At 44.9% G+C, this 17474-nt stretch overlaps 2 protein-coding genes across 8 annotated transcripts in view; one reads left to right on the top strand and one right to left on the bottom strand.

Annotated features, from left to right (window-relative positions):
• Positions 1–3216: 3216 nt before the first annotated feature.
• UBIAD1 (UbiA prenyltransferase domain containing 1) lies at positions 3217–9279 on the bottom strand. Of its 5 annotated transcripts, none has more exons than XR_012635034.1 (3): positions 8287–8942; positions 6441–7361; positions 3217–5599 (listed from the first exon to the last, which is right to left on the bottom strand). XR_012635034.1 is itself a non-coding variant. In XM_074924977.1 (3 exons), exons 2-3 carry the CDS (start codon positions 8807–8809, stop codon positions 6874–6876), a joined length of 1011 nt encoding a protein of 336 aa, XP_074781078.1. In that variant the 5' UTR covers positions 8810–8836; positions 9100–9279; the 3' UTR covers positions 3217–6873. The 5 variants fall into 5 exon arrangements, 3 of the variants coding, with proteins under 3 accessions (XP_074781078.1, XP_074781077.1, XP_074781076.1); XR_012635035.1 differs by having other exon boundaries at positions 6572–7361; XM_074924977.1 differs by adding an exon at positions 9100–9279 and having other exon boundaries at positions 3217–7361; positions 8287–8836.
• Positions 9280–9672: 393 nt separating this feature from the next.
• Positions 9673–17474, top strand: part of MTOR (mechanistic target of rapamycin kinase) — a 66779-nt gene continuing 58977 nt past the window's right edge. For 2 of the 3 annotated variants that reach the window (XM_074924604.1, XM_074924601.1), the window contains exons 1-10: positions 9673–9726; positions 10997–11160; positions 11532–11640; positions 12954–13186; positions 13560–13760; positions 14489–14623; positions 15077–15352; positions 15661–15769; positions 16623–16809; positions 16987–17115. In XM_074924604.1, coding sequence (XP_074780705.1) covers positions 11041–11160; positions 11532–11640; positions 12954–13186; positions 13560–13760; positions 14489–14623; positions 15077–15352; positions 15661–15769; positions 16623–16809; positions 16987–17115 — 1499 coding nt within the window. In that variant the 5' untranslated portion in view covers positions 9673–9726; positions 10997–11040. Of the gene's footprint in view, positions 9727–10041; positions 10096–10996; positions 11161–11531; positions 11641–12953; positions 13187–13559; positions 13761–14488; positions 14624–15076; positions 15353–15660; positions 15770–16622; positions 16810–16986; positions 17116–17474 lie in introns of those variants that run through there. The other variant, XM_074924603.1, reaches the window with a different exon arrangement.

Here is a 17474-nt window from a genome sequence, read left to right as displayed (position 1 = left end):
CTGAAAGGTGCCAACTAAGAGTTTGACTGTAGAAAGCAGACCCCAACCTCTTCTCATGTTGCTGAGCTCTTATCGCTTTCAAGCTCTTAGAGCAGCAGGCCAGATCCTGTGTTTTAGTGAGGTTCTCTCACTGCCTTCCTTGCTCCCTGATAAACTGCCTATGTGACACATCTCTCAGCCAGCACGTTCATCTTGATTCATTATTGACAGAGTCATCTGATTAATGAGCAGATTCTCCTCCTTGTTGTTTTCATGAGAAAGCAGCACAATGGTGCCATGGATTTTTAATTCTTCAAACCACTCTGGCCTTAGCATCCTGATGAGAAGTTAGCAGAGGACAGTCAGAGGTTATAGTTTTGTCTGGATTTGTTCCTGTTTTAAAAAACATTTGGGTCTTCATGTGCAGAGGTTGTGAACTCTCTCTCAAGACAGTCCATGCATGAAGTCTGGGATGGATGCCCAAGCATAGGTTTCCTTCCAAGGAAATAGATACACTTTGTTGGTAACGCTGTGCCTGCAGATCAGTGAGAATGAATGTTGAAGCAAGTTGCATTCTCAGCTGACCCCAAAGGAATGCTGAACTATGTCCTTCAAGTACTTATTCAGACAAATCCATGTGGCCACTGAAACATCTGGATTAGAGCATGGGTTTTCCTGGGATCTAACTATACACAAAGGCAACTATATACAAAGGATAAGCACTGACAGTATTAAGGGTTATCATCAGAAGAAGGTGTACAGGAAAACTTGCCAAACGTTCATTTTGAGTCTTACTCTGAGGTACAAAGAGCAAAAACCTTATTTCAGACAGTAAAGCACGGGCATTATTCTATCCAGTTCTGGGCCTGTTTCCTTTAGACATACAGCTGCAATAAGCCAGCCGTGCTGTTTCATTAAAACTTAGAATTTTTTAGCAGTTCTGGGAGCTATAGCTTTTAACTTGGCAAGATATTTAGCTCCACCTTAAAAATGAAAAATAGCTTTAAAAAAGCCAGAGCAGCATTTCATTTCTTAAATATGTAATTCAGCAGGCGCAAAGCTCCAAGTATAAAGCAACCAAAGGTGATTTAAATGAAAATAATCTACAAGTAACCTAAAAGACAAACCATTATGTGAGGGGAAAGGCTTAGTTATTAAGGTACCAGACTGGAAAGACAATCCCTTATGTACTTGCCTCCAAGGAGCGTGACCTTGATTAAGCAGCAGTGACTCAGTCTACTCACCCAAGAAATGGGGAGAATATAGTTCAAGCTCCTAAAAACACTATAAAAGTATTAAGATTTTCCAACAATGATTCAAGATGTGGGTGTTAAAAGCAATTGACTGAGCAGAAGTACATCTCTTAGAGCGTGCAGACACTGCATTATTTTTCCCCATGAGTGTAGTACCCATGATGCCCACACTCTTTCAAAAGCTCAGCCCTCAGCATCTGACCAGAATAAGCTTATTAAGCCATCAGCAAAAGCCTTTAAGAATTTAAGATAGAGCTGACTGGCTTTCTTCAAATGCCTGTTTGTGCCATTACCTGCCTGGGCCAGAAGCATCTGTTCAGACATAATCTGCACATTAGAAATTCATCTGCAGCCATTTATCTTCCAAGTTTCCTTACACCAGAGGACACCCAATAAGACAACCCAGACAAATAAATACTAAAAAAATCTTGCAACACAGCTAATGTGAATTCCTGTAGAGAAAAAAGATGAGGTAGTTTTAAGTACATATTTGGAAAGTCTCCTTTTTCCATTGTCCTGAAGATTTTTGATCCACTAGTTGTAGAGGAGAAAAACACCCCAAAAAACTCTGAGCTGTCCTGACTGTAGAAAAAAATCTTCCCAAATAAAGATGTGCTGACCAATGCAGTGACCTGAGCCTAAACCCATAAATGCAAGGAGGGACACCCCTCCTTCCTCCTCCAGTAACAATACAGGCTGTTGCATTTTACCACTCAATAAAAAGTAGTCCTAGGATTCAGGATCAACCTTGTAGAACAGCAGAGAAGCAGCAATACCAGGATCTGGTCTGCCACTTGTCTCACAGAGAATTTTTTTACTGTTTTTGACAGGTTTTTTTGACTCTGGAACAAGGTCAAAGGTATCAGGACAACCCTAAGCGCTCTGCAGTGGCCTCTGTCTGCCTGGCAGAGGATCTCTCAGCCTAAGGCACAGGTACCACAGGGTGCTGCAGCAGTGATGGAAGAGCAATGCTGCCACCTGCGGACAATCAGAATTACAGCCTCCACCTAGACAGGCACTGGACAAAACGGTGTTCAATGATCCATGAAATTTCAAGTCTCTAAAAATTTTCTATTAGAGGTCGTTTCTTTAAAATGAGTTTAAGTTGACTACTAATAGACTCTGCTTGCTACCAGGAAAAAGCATTAGACTGTTTTAAGAGCAAGCACAGAACAATTACTGTAGTAACAGAACACCCAACATGCTCTCTTGCTAAAGGATACTCAGCAGACTAGTTTCTGCAGATTCAGAAAGAGCTTTATCAAATTTCTGTAGGAGGATCCTTGAGTACAGCCCATGTATATCTAGATGCTATGCTATTCTGCATTTTATCCTCTAAAATTATCTCCAAATGACCTTGAGGCCCACTCAGCACCTCAAAAAGCCTGAAAAAATATTTCCAAGGCCTAGCTGTCTTAGAATCACAGAATGTCTTGCAAATCCAAACAGGAAATCACATCAAAGCAAACAATGATAGTAATATACTGTTGCAGGTAAAAACATTAGCTCCACAATGGTTTATAGTCACTAAGCTTTACTGCAGGAACCTCTTTAATTCTCTCCTACTCAGATGGATTTTGAACTAGAAGTAAAACCTGAACTCACGTTTCACAAATCCCTCACACATCAAGTCTTCTTTATCTCTGTTTTCAGCTATATGCATCACAGACAATAGAGGTGGCACAGCCAAGAAGTCTCTCTAGCCTGTTCAAACCACTTGAACCACATATAAAAAAAAAAACAAACAACCAAACACCAGGAAACATGTAGGACAAAAAAAAGACTTCTTAGTCTCCTTAATCTAATTGTACAGACATTTGTATAGTAGACTGCACCAGTGGCCAAGACAGGAAAATTTCAAACCATACTTTGGGCTCATTTAGGACACACACAGGGGAGGGTTATGCTGTCACAGTCCTGTGGAGCAAATAAAATCATTACAAGTCAGAAGCACTGGAAGAATGGCAGATCACACAGGTGAGGATGAAAAGGTCCATCTTTATTAAAAAAAGTTCAGCTGAAACCTCTTTACCAGTGCTGAACAGTACATGGCACAGAAATCTGCATCACAGAAAATTCTGCTCACTGGTGAAAAGACTCTGAAGTCTGCCATTAGTATGAGATGATCACTGCTACTGAACTTGTTACTCAATGATATGGAAGGACAGGACCATGTGATTCATAAAGGGACTCTTACACAAAAAAAGTATGATCTCTCATGCATGTAACACTATAAACCCACAGACAAAGACTCTTCTCCTTCGAGGAAGAATACATGTCCAAAAACACAATTGGAGTTATATAAAATTATACAGCATAATTAAAAGAACAACATTCAGACACTTTATTGGATAAGAAGAAAGACCAGGAGGTGCTTTAGGACACATTAACAGATGGGCTACAGATCTGTTCATCTACCAGGGTAGACTCATCACACTGCAACACAGCTCACCAAGAGACCTGAAAGAAGTTTAAAAAGTTTATATTCAGGGAAAGTAGCATGGGACAGGGAGGAGAGGGGTAGGGAATGAGACCCAGCATCCTCATCACAAAACGAACCAGTTAAGGAACCTCTCTTATCACTCAGTGTCTATGTGGAGATTATTTTGGTCTACTTACGTTGATTAAGTCACCTATTAGGTTAGTTCATACCTAAAATGCTTTCTAGTACTAACATGCTTTTGGGAAAGCACGCAGAGATAAAGCATTTTTTACTTTCAGAGCTCTCTATGACAATGATGTTGGCTCAGCATCCCTGTGAGGTAGGCAAAAATTAGCTGTTTTCCAAGACACAGAGAAGTTAAATGACTTCCTCAAAGCTATGGTGAAGAACGTGTTATTTATTATTACTATCCTTAATAACCTGGAATGATATTGGTTTTCAGAGACAGGGTATTGGAGGCAACCAGAATGTGCTAGCAAGGAATTACTGAATTTTCATCTCATTCTTACTATTAAAATGCTCTGAATCTCCCCCCACCTTGAAAAGTGTTCCACAAACACATACATGTACTAGTGAGGTTGAGGTTTTCCTTCATCTCTGTAACAAAAAGCACTGGTCCTTTCCAGCAGTAAGCAGATGTCCTACATAGGGGGCTCTTCCCTGCTAGCAAAGGGTAGCCTAGATACAACTAGAGTTACATACAGTACTCCACCAATGAGCATATCCTAGATCTTTCTACCATTACAGTTACAGTTATCAAACATACTAGTAAGTATTAGTTACTTTAAAAAGTTTAGCTTGAGTACTCTAGTTTATGTAAAAGGAATAGAAAAAAGGTAACTACCCATTCTTTTAAACGGATACTTATATAAAAACAAGCTATCACAAAATAAAGCACACAGCTGCTACAAAGGATAGCAACAAAGCCATGCTGGGATTAACCTAATAGACTCACATATCCCCAGTTGCAAGGTTAACAGATTCACCAGCACAGTGTGTATCCCCAGAAAAGCTTTTGCTTTGCAGAAAAGTGAAGTGGGTCTCAGAGCCAGGCTCTTCTTTATTCGGTCCACAAAGAAGTAACAGTAGATACTGTGTTGTGTATGTCTGTATTGAAAAGTTTCCAAAACCATCTGGATATCTCCCTCCATTCAGCAGAGCTGAACTTTAGCATTTTTTCCTCATGTTTCTAATCTAAACAAGTATTTTGCTGTAGAAAGCAGCACACAGTTGCTGAAGTCCATCTCCTATTGTCTTGTGCCTAGTCAGATTAGAGATCATTTGCCCAATTTTAATAGGAGATCACAGTGTGGCTCATAAAATACACCTGTAGAGAATCCTTCCCATTGACTAGAGCTCAGCTGTAAAGCAAGGGACCAACAGCTGGGTAACACTGGATAACATGAAGCCCTCAAAACCGTCACTTAAATAGCTGTACCATGTAATCTTGTAACATCAACTCAGCTTTATTACTGTCAGTACAATCCACTAATATAACACTCAGCACTTCCAGCTGAACACCACAAAGGCATAATTTACCTATGACAGATGCAGAACACCATGCTAGTTTATTGCTCATGTTTAAAAGCCCTTTGTGTAGTGGTTAGCACACTCCCACTTGGTTCTAAAGCAAGGTTGTGCTCCAGGCAACAGCAGCTCTAGCTCAACACCTATATCAATTCCTCTGAAGCTTTCCACAACTCCTGTAAACAAACTCTTCACCAAAACCCCCACATAAAGGAAACAAATAATTTCAACACAGATGAGAATTCAGTTGCCATGAGCAACACAGTATGGATCAAATTAATCTTTGCACTGAAGTTACACTTTTCCCCAGTTGTGTTTGGCATGTTTTTCACACTGCTACATAACTGCTGAACCAATCAGGTCTCTGAGTGGCCACAGGTGTATCACATGGCAAGATCTGCAGGAAAAAAACAAAACACCACTTTAAGGTATAGGAGGGGAAAAAGAGGTGGGGAACTTCAGAGCTAACAGCGTTTAAACGTGATTCTGTCACAAACTCTGGACTCTATTAGGAAACATCTTGTTAACAAAATGGTTTCTTCCTGTTTCCAGTCCTAATTTTTATGCAGAGACAATGCAGCGATCCTGATTTTATTTTTTTTTTTCTAACCCTGTATCTTTCTCCTTTGCTTAACTGGGCTTCTTTTGGGGCTTCTTATAATAAGACATTTGACTATAATACTCTGGGCCTCTAAATAAACAGAGAACAACAATTGAAAAAAATTTTTTTTTAAAACTAAGAATTTGTTCTTCCACTCATGCATCCATTAATCCATATCCAGCCAGAGAAACCTGACAATCTGTCTGTTGGCTCCCCCTTAACTCCAAGACTATCATTTCAGAAAGTATATTCTAAGCAAATGGAAAAATGGAAACCACTTCTTTTTCTAAGCATTGAGAGCTTTTCAGCTGCATGATTTACATTTACAGCTTCAGTTTTCATAGCAGAATATAAATTTACTGCGTTGGGCTTAAAGTTTGTGCAGTGGGCTATTCATGCTCCATTTAGCACCAACATCCCACAGAGATACATAACTCGGAAATTTCTAGACTTTAAGGACCAAGCAGAAGCAACAGTTAATGAATTAGTATCTAGTGCTTTTCAGGGGCCTTGTAAATAAAGGCTTAAAATTTGGCTAGGAAAAAAACCCAACAAAAATTAAAACATACAACAGATGAAGATGAACTATGCTCACAAGGGAGTGAAGTAATAGCACCTACATTGTTGTGACACTAACCATTTGGCAGTGTTTTCTGTTTACCACACAGGAGCCACTGGACTCCTTGACCATAATAAGAAAAGGAGTCATAAGAGCAATAACTGTGCTTGTGAAGGAAACAAGAGTTTGTATTTGAGGCTCAGTCTTACTTTCATCGAGTTGACAGTGAAAGAATTCAGTGGCAGAGGATGAGGTTCTTTAAACGTTTCCTTGTCCTCACATCACCTCGCTCCCCTGAAGCAAAGCTGCACAGTTCACCCCTTCCAAAGAACCGACAAATCACGTTTTAAAAGTCTGTTGTACAAGTTAACCAAGACCAGAAATTACAAAATTCACAGACAATCAACCGCTCAAGACAGTCTTGCCATTCTTCCCACTGTCCGTAACAGGTCATCCACCCACATCATCCACCGTTAAACCGGAACTGTGAGGCCTGACTCTACAGCTCTTGTTACAGTTTGGGCAGAGCACCAGCTGGTGCTAGCGTGATACCAAAGACATAGAAAAGCCCCAAGAGGAGATTGAGTTTGGCTGTTCGTTGAGGAATTTTGTTGAAGCTCTGACTCCGAAACTGCCTCTCCAGTGAAAATGCCATCGGGATGGTGAGTAGTGGCAATGCCATGCTGATGGTATAGCGTGTGGCCAGCACACAGAAAATCAGGTAGGGCAAGAAGAGCAGCACGGTGTAGAGAACATAGGAGAACGCAGGGCCGATGAGGATAGCCAAGGTGACAATACCCGCCTGCCGGTCAGACTCCATGTCTCGTGTGTTGTTGCTGTGCAGGATGGCCTCAGTACTGAGAGCCAGTGGGACAGCGTAGAGCAGTGGTGAGACAGACAGATAACCAACCTGCACAGCATGGGCAAACATGACAGCCAGGGGCCCAAAGGTGATCAGGATCACCACGTCTCCAAGTGCAACATATTTAAATCCAATTCCTGTGGCAAGACACAAGAATAAAATGAAGCATCGTCAAACAACTCAAATGACAGAAGAGAATGGATAATATAAAAGATCAGCCCTTCCCACAGAAATATTGTAAAACGACCAACGCATGTGTGCCTATGGCTGAGAAGCATATTTTCTCTTTTTTCTAGAGATAATAAAGGAAATGCAGCTTCTGAATTTCTTCAGTCAGTGTAACAGAAACTAAGGACCAGGTTCTAATACCCATCTTCACATCTAGAAGTACCTATTTCTGCAGAAAGCTATAGAAGTAAGGTACTCTTTAGTGTGACCATGCATACTAGAACCTAATCCTGAAGAAACATATAAAACGCTCAGAACAATTAGTAAAGCTGACAAGATTCTTTCAAGGCAACTACTCTAACTGTTTGAAAGTTTGACAGTTTGAAATCAAGTTTGTTTTCCTTTTCCTAATAGTTATGTTTCTACCCAACCAGGAAGACACAAAAAATATCCTACTTCTTATCAAGAGCAAACAAGAATAAACTGTTCTACATTCACAGTGAAACTCCATCTAGAGAATAACAACAAAACATTCCAAAACAAAGTAATAGACTCTACCAATGCAAAAGAAAATATGCAGTGAGCTGTACTGCTGAGGAATACGAGATACACATCACAAAAAGTTTCAGCAATAGTTCTGATAAGCATCTAAAGCTATATACATAAATAATAATGTCTCAACACCACTTCCCAACTGAAGAATTTAGTGTGGCTCTTCCCACAACAATCAATGGCAAACAGAAGTTTATGTACCAGTACTCCAGGAAATATCACTGAATAGTTTTATGGTGGTTAACTAGATAGATCACTTGCGTCTTCCAGAAACCCTTGACAAGTCAGCTAATGCTGTCACATCTACATTTGGACTCACAGCCAACGGGATACAGCACTTACCTCCAGTATAAAGGAAGGAACTGGAAAGTCCACCAAAGTAAATCAAGGCCAGGTGCTCCAGCTTGAGCGTGGAGAGAACATAGAGCCCAGCAGCACAGATACAGCCCACAGTATAAAGGAAGACTCCAAACCGGACTACGTCCTGAGGCTCCAAAATCTGGTCCACCAAAGTCCTGTCGTCGCTCTTCTTGTGATCGATACCTTTGGAGAAGTCGTAGTAGGTATTCACCAAGTTGCCGGCTCCGTGCACAGCCAGGACGGCCACGGCGCTTCCCACCAACAGCCCTGGGTCCAGCGCTCCCTCGGCCCGGTACGCCAGCGCGCTGCCGAGAGCCACGGGGGTGAGGGAAGCACTGAAACTCCAAGGTCGGAGCGCCAGCACATAGGCCGCACACTTCTGCCTCCAGATGACGGGGGGGCCGCCCTCAGCGCCCGCCAGCGCGGCGCCGGAGTCGTTCCTCTCGCTGCCCCGGGGGCTCTCGGCGCTAATGCTGATCTTCTGCGGCAGCTCTGCCGGCCCCATGCTCGCCGCGCCGCCTCACAGCAGCACCTAGAAGGGGAAGGGCCGCGCGTTAGCCTGGCCGCCGCCGCGGGGCCCGGCGGGGAGGGGGCGCCGCCGCCATGGCCGCGCGGGCAGGCCCTGAGGGGGGAGGCGCGCGCCGCCCTTACCCGCCTGACGGGCGCGCGCCCCCGCCGCCAACGCCCCGCGCGCCCCAGCCGCCGCCCTGCCGCGCGCCTGCGCCCACCGGCTCCGTTCCCTCCCCCCCGCGACCCCACGGCCTCGCACGAGAGGTTCCGCGGAGCATCGCGTACCAGAGCGGCTCCCGAGAGACCGACCAGCCAGCCGCTCCCGGCGCCAGGTGTAAACGTTAAACGCTCCGTATCGTCGCCTGCGGCCGCCAGGAGCCACTCAGAGACACACACCGGCACCGCTAGGCGCGCCGTTAGGGCAATGGAGCGCCCACAGGAGGGACCGGCCCCAGCTGCCCTTGGTCCTGCCGTGGGCAGCCGGGCACATTTCAGCGACGCACACCGGGCACGGCACTGCGCCGCGCTGCGCCCCCGCGCATGCGCACACAGCGCACAGGCTCTACGGGAGGGCGGAAGCCAGCCGGCGCCTGGAAGGTGGGCCTAGCGCAGACTTTTCACCAATTGAACACGCTCAGCCTTTCCAGTGGTCATATCTACCGTCACTCTCTCCCGTCTGGATTGATGATTGGTCGGGAGGCGACGGTCTCTCCTTGCCGTTCCTTAGGAGAGGGGTGGAGCTGTGAGCGCTCCTTCCCTTTTACTGTTTTTCTACTGGTCGGAGGCGGTGCCTATCCAACTCCTTCTGGGAGGTGATTGGCCAGCAGCGGCTCGCCGGTCCGGCAGGCGCGGGGGAAGGGAGGGCGCGGGGCCCGGAGCGGGGGAGCCGGCGCGGCGGTCGGGGCGGAGGCGGTGAGTGCGGCCCCGGAGCCTCCCCTCAGCATCGCCCTCCCCTTCCCCTCACCCCCCGTCACGGCCCTCACCGCCCGCTCCCGCCTCAGCGCCCGCCGGGCTGGCGCCCTGCGCCCTGTCAGCGGCACTGGCGCTCCCGCGGGCGCCTCGGCCCCGCGCCGCCGCTCCCCGCCCGGACCGGCCTGCCCGACCCCGCCTGCCCGGCCGCCCCCGCGGCGCTGCCGCAGGAGGCTCCGCGCCCGCCCCGGCGGCCGTGTCCGTCCTGCCCTGCCTCATCCCTCCCTCGCTGCCGGCCTGTGGAGCCGGCGGGATCCCCCGCGGGCTCGGGCCTGCCGGCTCCTGCCCGCCGGCTGTCGCGTCCCTCTGCGGGTGCGACTCTGAGGGAACGGCCGCGCCGGGCACCCCGGCCGGCGGTGACGGGGCCGCAGCCACAGGGTGCTCTTTTCGTCCGGGGGAGCTTCTCCTGGCGCCTAGCCGCGGGGAAGCCCTGAAGCCACCTCACGCTGTAGTCTCGGTGGATCTTTGTGACCGCGTGGGGTGTATTTGGGGAAGAAGGAGCTGAAGTTTTGGTGCCTTGTGTCGCTGTGGGCCCTTCTGTCAAGTGCTCGGTTTGGGATTATGTAATCTGAAATTCAGGGGGGGTCAAGCCTCTAAAATATTATCCACATAAGGAAAGGCTCATGAGAAAGTTTGGTTACATGTTACGATAGTAAACATCCGGCTGCGATGATTGGTGTTGCTATAAGTAGACTTCCCATCTCTAAATATCTACTGGAGAATGTAACACTTGCCAGGCCCTGAGTGCTGAGTCTTCCTTGTGTTGCCATAACACTTGAATTTCTGTGGAGAAACTTGGATGAAAGTGTTCAAGGAGGAGTCAGATATGATAATGATATAATTGTGGAAATGATCGTGCCTACTTATTATAGGGTAATTGTAAACTCTAATCAGACCCTGCTATTTTTCAGCCATTGCACGACCCTTGATTTAGAATTACATCACCATGGGGTCGGGCACCTGATGGGTATTTTGGTATTTGATGCAGCAGAGAGCAAATAGGCTGAGAGTCAAGATATTATGCGGTAATACTGTTTTATCCCAGGGTTGTAAGGCCTAAGGAATATAGTCATTACTTGTAATTTTATGCCCTTCTGGTACAGCATCCTTCCATGCAATATGTGTTTTGGAAACAGGCAGCAGGGGTATTCTTAAAAAAGCCGCTCAGAGATTTCAATAGCTGAAAGCAGTAAAAAATAGTGTTGCTCTTAAGAACTTACAGGACTTGATGCCCCCGAGCCTCAACATACCACCATCATGTCGGGCACTGTGTCCATTCTCCAACAATTTGCCAATGGCTTGAAGAGTCGCAGTGAAGAGACAAGGGCCAAAGCTGCCAAGGACTTGCAGCATTATGTCACCATGGAGCTCCGTGAAGTGAGTGCTACAAATGACATCATTTATCCTTGTTTATCATATGAGTGTAGGGCATGGGCCGAGTGCCTTGGGGATGGAGATTTTTTTGGAATATGGAAGCTGGTCTTAGAGAGGAGGTGGGGCATAGTAGGGAGCTTACCTTTGCCTCAGCATGTAGGAGAGGTGAGTTGGTGATGCACATGGGTGGTCAAGTACCAGAATAAACAAACTTGACATGTCTAGGGCACAAAGAAGAGATACTGATTTGTGTTTGTAACATGTGGTTGATTTAATTTCTTTTTAAGTGACTGAAGAAGCATTGTCTTTATGGAGGCTTTGGGAGCAAGAAGGAGGGAAAGAATGCTGAAAGCTGATTTGAACTTTTTTTACAGATGAGTCAGGAAGAATCTACCAGGTTTTATGATCAGCTGAACCATCACATATTTGAGCTGGTCTCTAGCTCTGATGCAAATGAAAGGAAGGGTGGCATTCTGGCTATAGGTGAGTGAAAGTGCTTAATGTCTGTGGTGAGTTTTCTCTTCATGCATCTATCTTTAGGAACAGATTGTCAAAAAGAATGAGCTTTTATAATCGGGGCCTTATGTCTGACTGTTCAGTATGCTGGGTGCATGCTAGTTGCTGGGCTCTGAAAAATCTCTCTGTAAGTGTCAGCATGGGAGCTGCTGAGTGCTGAGGGTGGCTGAAAATCTGGTGCTTAATGGGCCCTGAGCTCTTCTGGGAGTCAAGTATCAAATGTGAGTGCTGAACACTTGAAAATTCTGTTCTTGAGTTCAGCTGAGAACAGTTTGTGCTGTCCATTTAGGTGTATCAGGGTGAGCTGACTTTCTCAACTCTCTTCTGTCTGAGGAGGTTGATTCTTGTTATTTAAATTCACCTGGCTCAATAACAGCAGCTTCCATCCCTGGGAGGGGCTCACATTGCTTCTGCTTTGATTCTGATCAGCTGCTCCATCAGTTGCTCTGGTTGTGCTTTTGCTGTGACATGGCAGAGCTACCTGCATTTTGACTTTTAGGGAAATCAGCTTGAGTAAATATTTTGCCTTCCAAGCAAGTAGCTTGTATTGTAGCAGTTACTTCTTTAATAACCAGATAGGAGGTGCTTATGGTTTAGGCTCATAGACATTATCATCCATTTCCAGGATGTTTGAAGAGAGGAGAAGTCCCTTTAGCTAGAGAAATCTTTGTTGACAACATCTGATTTTAAGCTGACAGTATCACTTTAAAATTGTTTCTGCAAATTTAGTGTTATTGAAAGGTGCCGGCTTGACAACCCTGGACACTGATGGCCTCTTTATCTACAGAGCAGGTACAACCCAGGCACCGGCAGTGAAAGCTTCTGCCGTGCAGCTGCCTGCCACTGTGCCTCCACCCTGGCCTGGAGAGACCATCTCTAGGGCTGAGCGGGAGAGCGATTTCCTTGGTCCATTCAGTCTCTGACTTCTCTACTGAGGCAGGCCAGCCGTAGTAGTTGCATGTGGATGGATGCCTTTCTGTTGGGCATGGGTCTGTGATCCCAGGGTGGATATTTTTTTTCTCTTTTTAAACTAAAAATGGGGAAAAATCTATGAAGCTACTGGATGCATTTTCCTGCCCACTTAACAAGTTCAGGCTCAAAAGAATGTGGCCCTCTCCTATTGCTTATTTTTTTTTTCCTGTGGATTTGCAGTTTAGGAGGAGTTGATGGGAATCTTTTAAGGAATGGATAAGGAATACTAACTCTCGTCCAGGGATTACCTATTGTCTGCCTCACTGACTGACAGGGAGAACTTACAGCATTGCTCCCTTTCTCTACAGCAAGCCTTATCGGTGTCGAAGGAGGTAACGCCACCCGTATTGGCAGGTTTGCCAACTACTTGAGGAACTTGTTGCCATCCAATGACCCTGTTGTAATGGAGATGGCCTCCAAGGCTATCGGGCGGCTTGCAATGGCTGGTGACACCTTCACAGCTGAGTATGTGGAGTTTGAGGTGAAACGAGCTCTGGAATGGCTGGGAGCTGACAGGAATGAAGGTCGAAGACATGCAGCTGTAAGTGATCATTTTTTTTGTTTTCACCTGTCTTGGAATTGAGACAGTTAGGTTTAGTTAACAGTAGTAGGAGATGTGCACAGAAAGCTGCAGAAGAGCTCTGGTCAGAATCAGAATGGCTGCTAGTCCATGTCTGAGAATTTGATGCTTTTGTGGCAGATACAGTGCTGCTTCATTGCTTCTACCTCAGCCCAGTGACCAAAGAGAATTGAGACGCCATTGTGCTAGGAACTGTAACAGTATGGAGCTGGAAACAGCTCAGGCTCGCAGACGTTGACAGTCTAAATAAATGATACTACGGTCTAGAAATGGTGAGGTTTGTCTGTGGGTGCTCATCCTCACAGATTGTTACTGTTTCTCTCCCCACCTCCAGGTTCTTGTCCTGCGTGAGCTGGCAATCAGCGTGCCTACCTTCTTCTTCCAACAAGTGCAGCCATTCTTTGACAATATATTTGTGGCTGTGTGGGATCCCAAACAGGCCATCCGAGAGGGAGCTGTTTCTGCCTTAAGAGCCTGCCTTATCCTCACTACTCAACGGGAGCCAAAAGAGATGCAGAAGCCCCAGTGGTACAGAGTAAGAAAATAACTTTGTTTTGAAGCAACTCCTCATAATGCAATGCAAATGATCAAATGCCCATTTTTTAGAAGAGCTGTCTAAGCTAAGAACCTGTGTCACCTTTGTCAGTATGTCTGGTGCCTCCCCTTGAAAGGGTTGAAAATATAATGGCTTACAAAATGAGTAGTTCATTTAGCTCACTGTAAAAGTAAGCAAGAGACTCCATCAAGAATCCATTTCTCTATCTGCAGTTCATTTTCAGCTGTTGAGCCCGACCTAGTTTTACAGCCATGCAATCATCTATCTATTGTCATCTCTTACTAGCAGATGGTTTTATTAGTGTCGATAAAACATAAGTGAAAAAGGTAAGGATTCTTTTGTCTGAACCTTAGCTTTGCTGCCATTGCTGCGTGAGTTCAAGCTTCGTAATATCAAATGAGGTTTGGACAGTGCAGTCAGATGTTGTGAACTTGGATTCCTCATAGTCAAATACATGATACAGATATTGATGAAATTTATACTGTGGCATGGTTGACTGGCTCATTAGTGCTGTTGAAAATGCTCTGCAGCAGAGTCCACAGCTTCTGGGTGAAGTTGAATTTTGTAGTGTTATTACTCAGTTGAGGTTTGTGGCTACTCTTGGAAGATCACAGGGTGTGACTAACTCTTGACTGGCAGTACTGCTATTTCTGCAGGCTTGGTTTCTGCATGATCACTGAGATTTATTTTTTTTTCTTTCCCCCAAGCATACGTATGAAGAGGCTGAGAAGGGCTTTGATGAGACTTTGGCCAAAGAGAAAGGAATGAACCGTGATGACCGAATCCATGGTGCCTTACTGATCCTCAATGAGCTAGTGAGAATCAGCAGTATGGAGGGAGAGGTGAGCAAGTGAACAAGATGGAGATTATGGGTTTTGTTGCCAGATTAATTGACAACATGCAGCAACTCAGCAATCTGAGGAAATACCCCTTTGTGTTTGAAATAGGGTTGTTGGGCTGACAAATCATCTGTGCATGGAGTCAGAGCATTGATTATTACAAATTGAAGTGTGTCAGAGAAATAACAGTGACAAGTTTGGGCTGAGTAGATATTAAACTATGATGGAAAGTGCCATTAACTGCATTAATTACAAGCAAAAGGTTTTTATATAGAATGAGGACTCTATTGCCTATTTTGCTGGATTTTGCTTAGTTGATATTTTATAGCCATTTGGATATCAGCTACACAGGATGCTACTCAGGAGATCTGGGTAGCACAGTGTTAGGAATCTCTTATCCAGCTACCTTTTTTTAAAAAAACAAAACAAAAAACCCTGATTTTCTACTTTGTCCAGCGCCTTAGAGAGGAGATGGAAGAGATCACTCAGCAGCAGCTTGTGCATGACAAGTACTGCAAGGACCTGATGGGCTTCAGTACCAAACCTCGCCACATCACTCCCTTCACTAGCTTTCAGTCTCTTCAACCCTCTCAGTCAAATGCTTTGGCTGGTCTTCTGGGGTACAGTGCCCACCAGGGAATCATGGGTTTTGCAACCTCACCTGTCCCTGCAAAGTCTACACTGGTAGAAAGTCGATGCTGCAGAGATCTGATGGAAGAGAAGTTTGATCAAGTAAGTGTTTGGTCTTCAACTTTGCAACACCAGTTCTTGTAGAGCAATTGTCCTCTGTGTCCTTGCTTAGCAGGCAATACTGCCTAGTTTTGATTTGAGGCATCAAATGTCATTACTTATATGTATCCTGGCTTTGTCACTATCTCCCTTAGAGCAAGTGATTTCCTTTCTTTGGAAACAGTCTTAATTATCCATCCTTTGGGTGGACTCTGAAGCCACATGTCAGTCGAATGCCTTAACCTCAGTAATAAACGTCTGTGCAGTGCTACTAATGGCCATCCTTCAAAGCCCAATCTATCTCCTTTCAGGTGTGCCAGTGGGTTCTCAAGTGCAGAACCAGCAAAAATTCGTTGATCCAGATGACAGTTCTCAATCTGCTACCACGTTTGGCGGCTTTCCGTCCTTCGGCATTCACAGGTGACAAGACAGATGGTTAGGCGTTAGAAGTGGTGCTGAAATTGGGCTGGAAGTTATCCAGCTCTCATTGGCCCAGATGAGCTTGTGCAGGCAATGCAGCAGTACAAACGTGGTGCTTGTAAGATGAGTAAATTTCTCTGTGGGAGGATAGTCTTGGGTTTTTTTCTGAATGTGTGACTTGATACCTGATGCCAAAATGTTGCTTTGATGAAGAAAATGGATTGAAAACTATTGTCTGAATTCTGTGATTAGTACCGTAAGCGATAGAACCTCCTTTTAGTTTTGTTTCCTCAGTATGTCAGACTTAGGGTTGAACTCTGCTCTCTTGCTCCCACTCAGTGTATCCCACATATTATCAGCAGAGTTGTCTTCCTTTTTCTCTGGTGCACATGCCAGGGAACATTGGGTAAAATGGCAAATACCTCCTGGTTTTAGAGCAGTTCAGTTGATATATCAAGCAAACTTAGGAGAGCATCAGGGTTGGAAGCAAGTCATCAAGCTGCTCTAAGTGGGTTGGAACAAACTGTTATTATTCCATATTTCCAATTAATTGCTATAAAAACAGGATGCTTGGATCTTATATGTATATAAAACCTGTTGCAATGTGGTTTGTTTTTTTTTTCACATAGCTCTTTTATTTTGGTGATTTTTAAAAAAACCAAACCCATAGCCTTCTCTGATTTGAAAGTTTTATTATATGGTGACATGTGTTAGCTACTGCTCATGTCAGTAAATTTTATATGGCTATGTCTGTTCCCTAGCTTTATACTTGTGAAGGTTTAGTTGCACATGTGATGCAACTATACAAACCTAAATGAGCTCCAATATCTGTATTGTTCTCTCTTGTGGGCAGCTGATCAGTATCTTCCAGACACCATGAATCACGTTCTCAGCTGTGTGAAGAAGGAGAAGGAGCGGACAGCAGCCTTCCAGGCACTGGGTTTGCTTTCTGTGGCTGTGAGGTCTGAGTTTCAAGCTTACCTGCCAAAAGTCCTTGAAATCATAAAAGCAGCTCTTCCACCAAAGGACTTTGCCCACAAGTAAGTATATTAAGGTTAGAGGAAGAAACTGAAACAGCTATTCTTTGTATAATTTTTGTGATGGGGGATAAAATTATTTTATTAAAACCAGAGGTATTTCTGTAAGACTGACAAAGTGGAAAGACGTTTGAAAAATAGGAACTTCTCTTAATTAACTTTTATGTGATCCCTTTCCAGGAGGCAGAAGTCTGTGCAGGTTGATGCCACAGTCTTCACCTGCATTAGTATGCTGGCACGAGCCATGGGACCCAGTATCCAGCAGGACATCAAAGAGCTTTTGGAACCGATGCTGGCTGTGGGCCTGAGGTGAGTACAAGGCACGGGAGCATCTTTTTCTGTTAGCCACTGGATGGCATTGTTGGCCAGACAGAATGAGACCTTGAAAGTCTTCAGATTGAGAAGGAAGATTATTGCCTTTAAATGACCTTTCAGAAGATCAGGATAGCTCTTTCAGAAGAATAATATCTTTTAAGTGTGAATGTGTGTGTTGAGTTACTTAAGAGCATTGGTCTCTGTGTAAAGAAATCTTTTTGGAGAACTAGTGAATTCAAAAGCAATCCCATTTACTTTCCACTATTCAAACACATTTGGCAACAGCCAGCAAAAATTTAGAAAACCTCCGAAGGGCAGCAGATTTTTGCCGTATCAGATTGGCAGGGAAGGAG

Source organism: Athene noctua, chromosome 22 (genome assembly GCF_965140245.1).
Source record: "Athene noctua chromosome 22, bAthNoc1.hap1.1, whole genome shotgun sequence".
Taxonomy (NCBI): Eukaryota; Metazoa; Chordata; class Aves; order Strigiformes; family Strigidae; genus Athene; species Athene noctua.
This window is presented reverse-complemented; position numbering and strand designations above follow the sequence as displayed.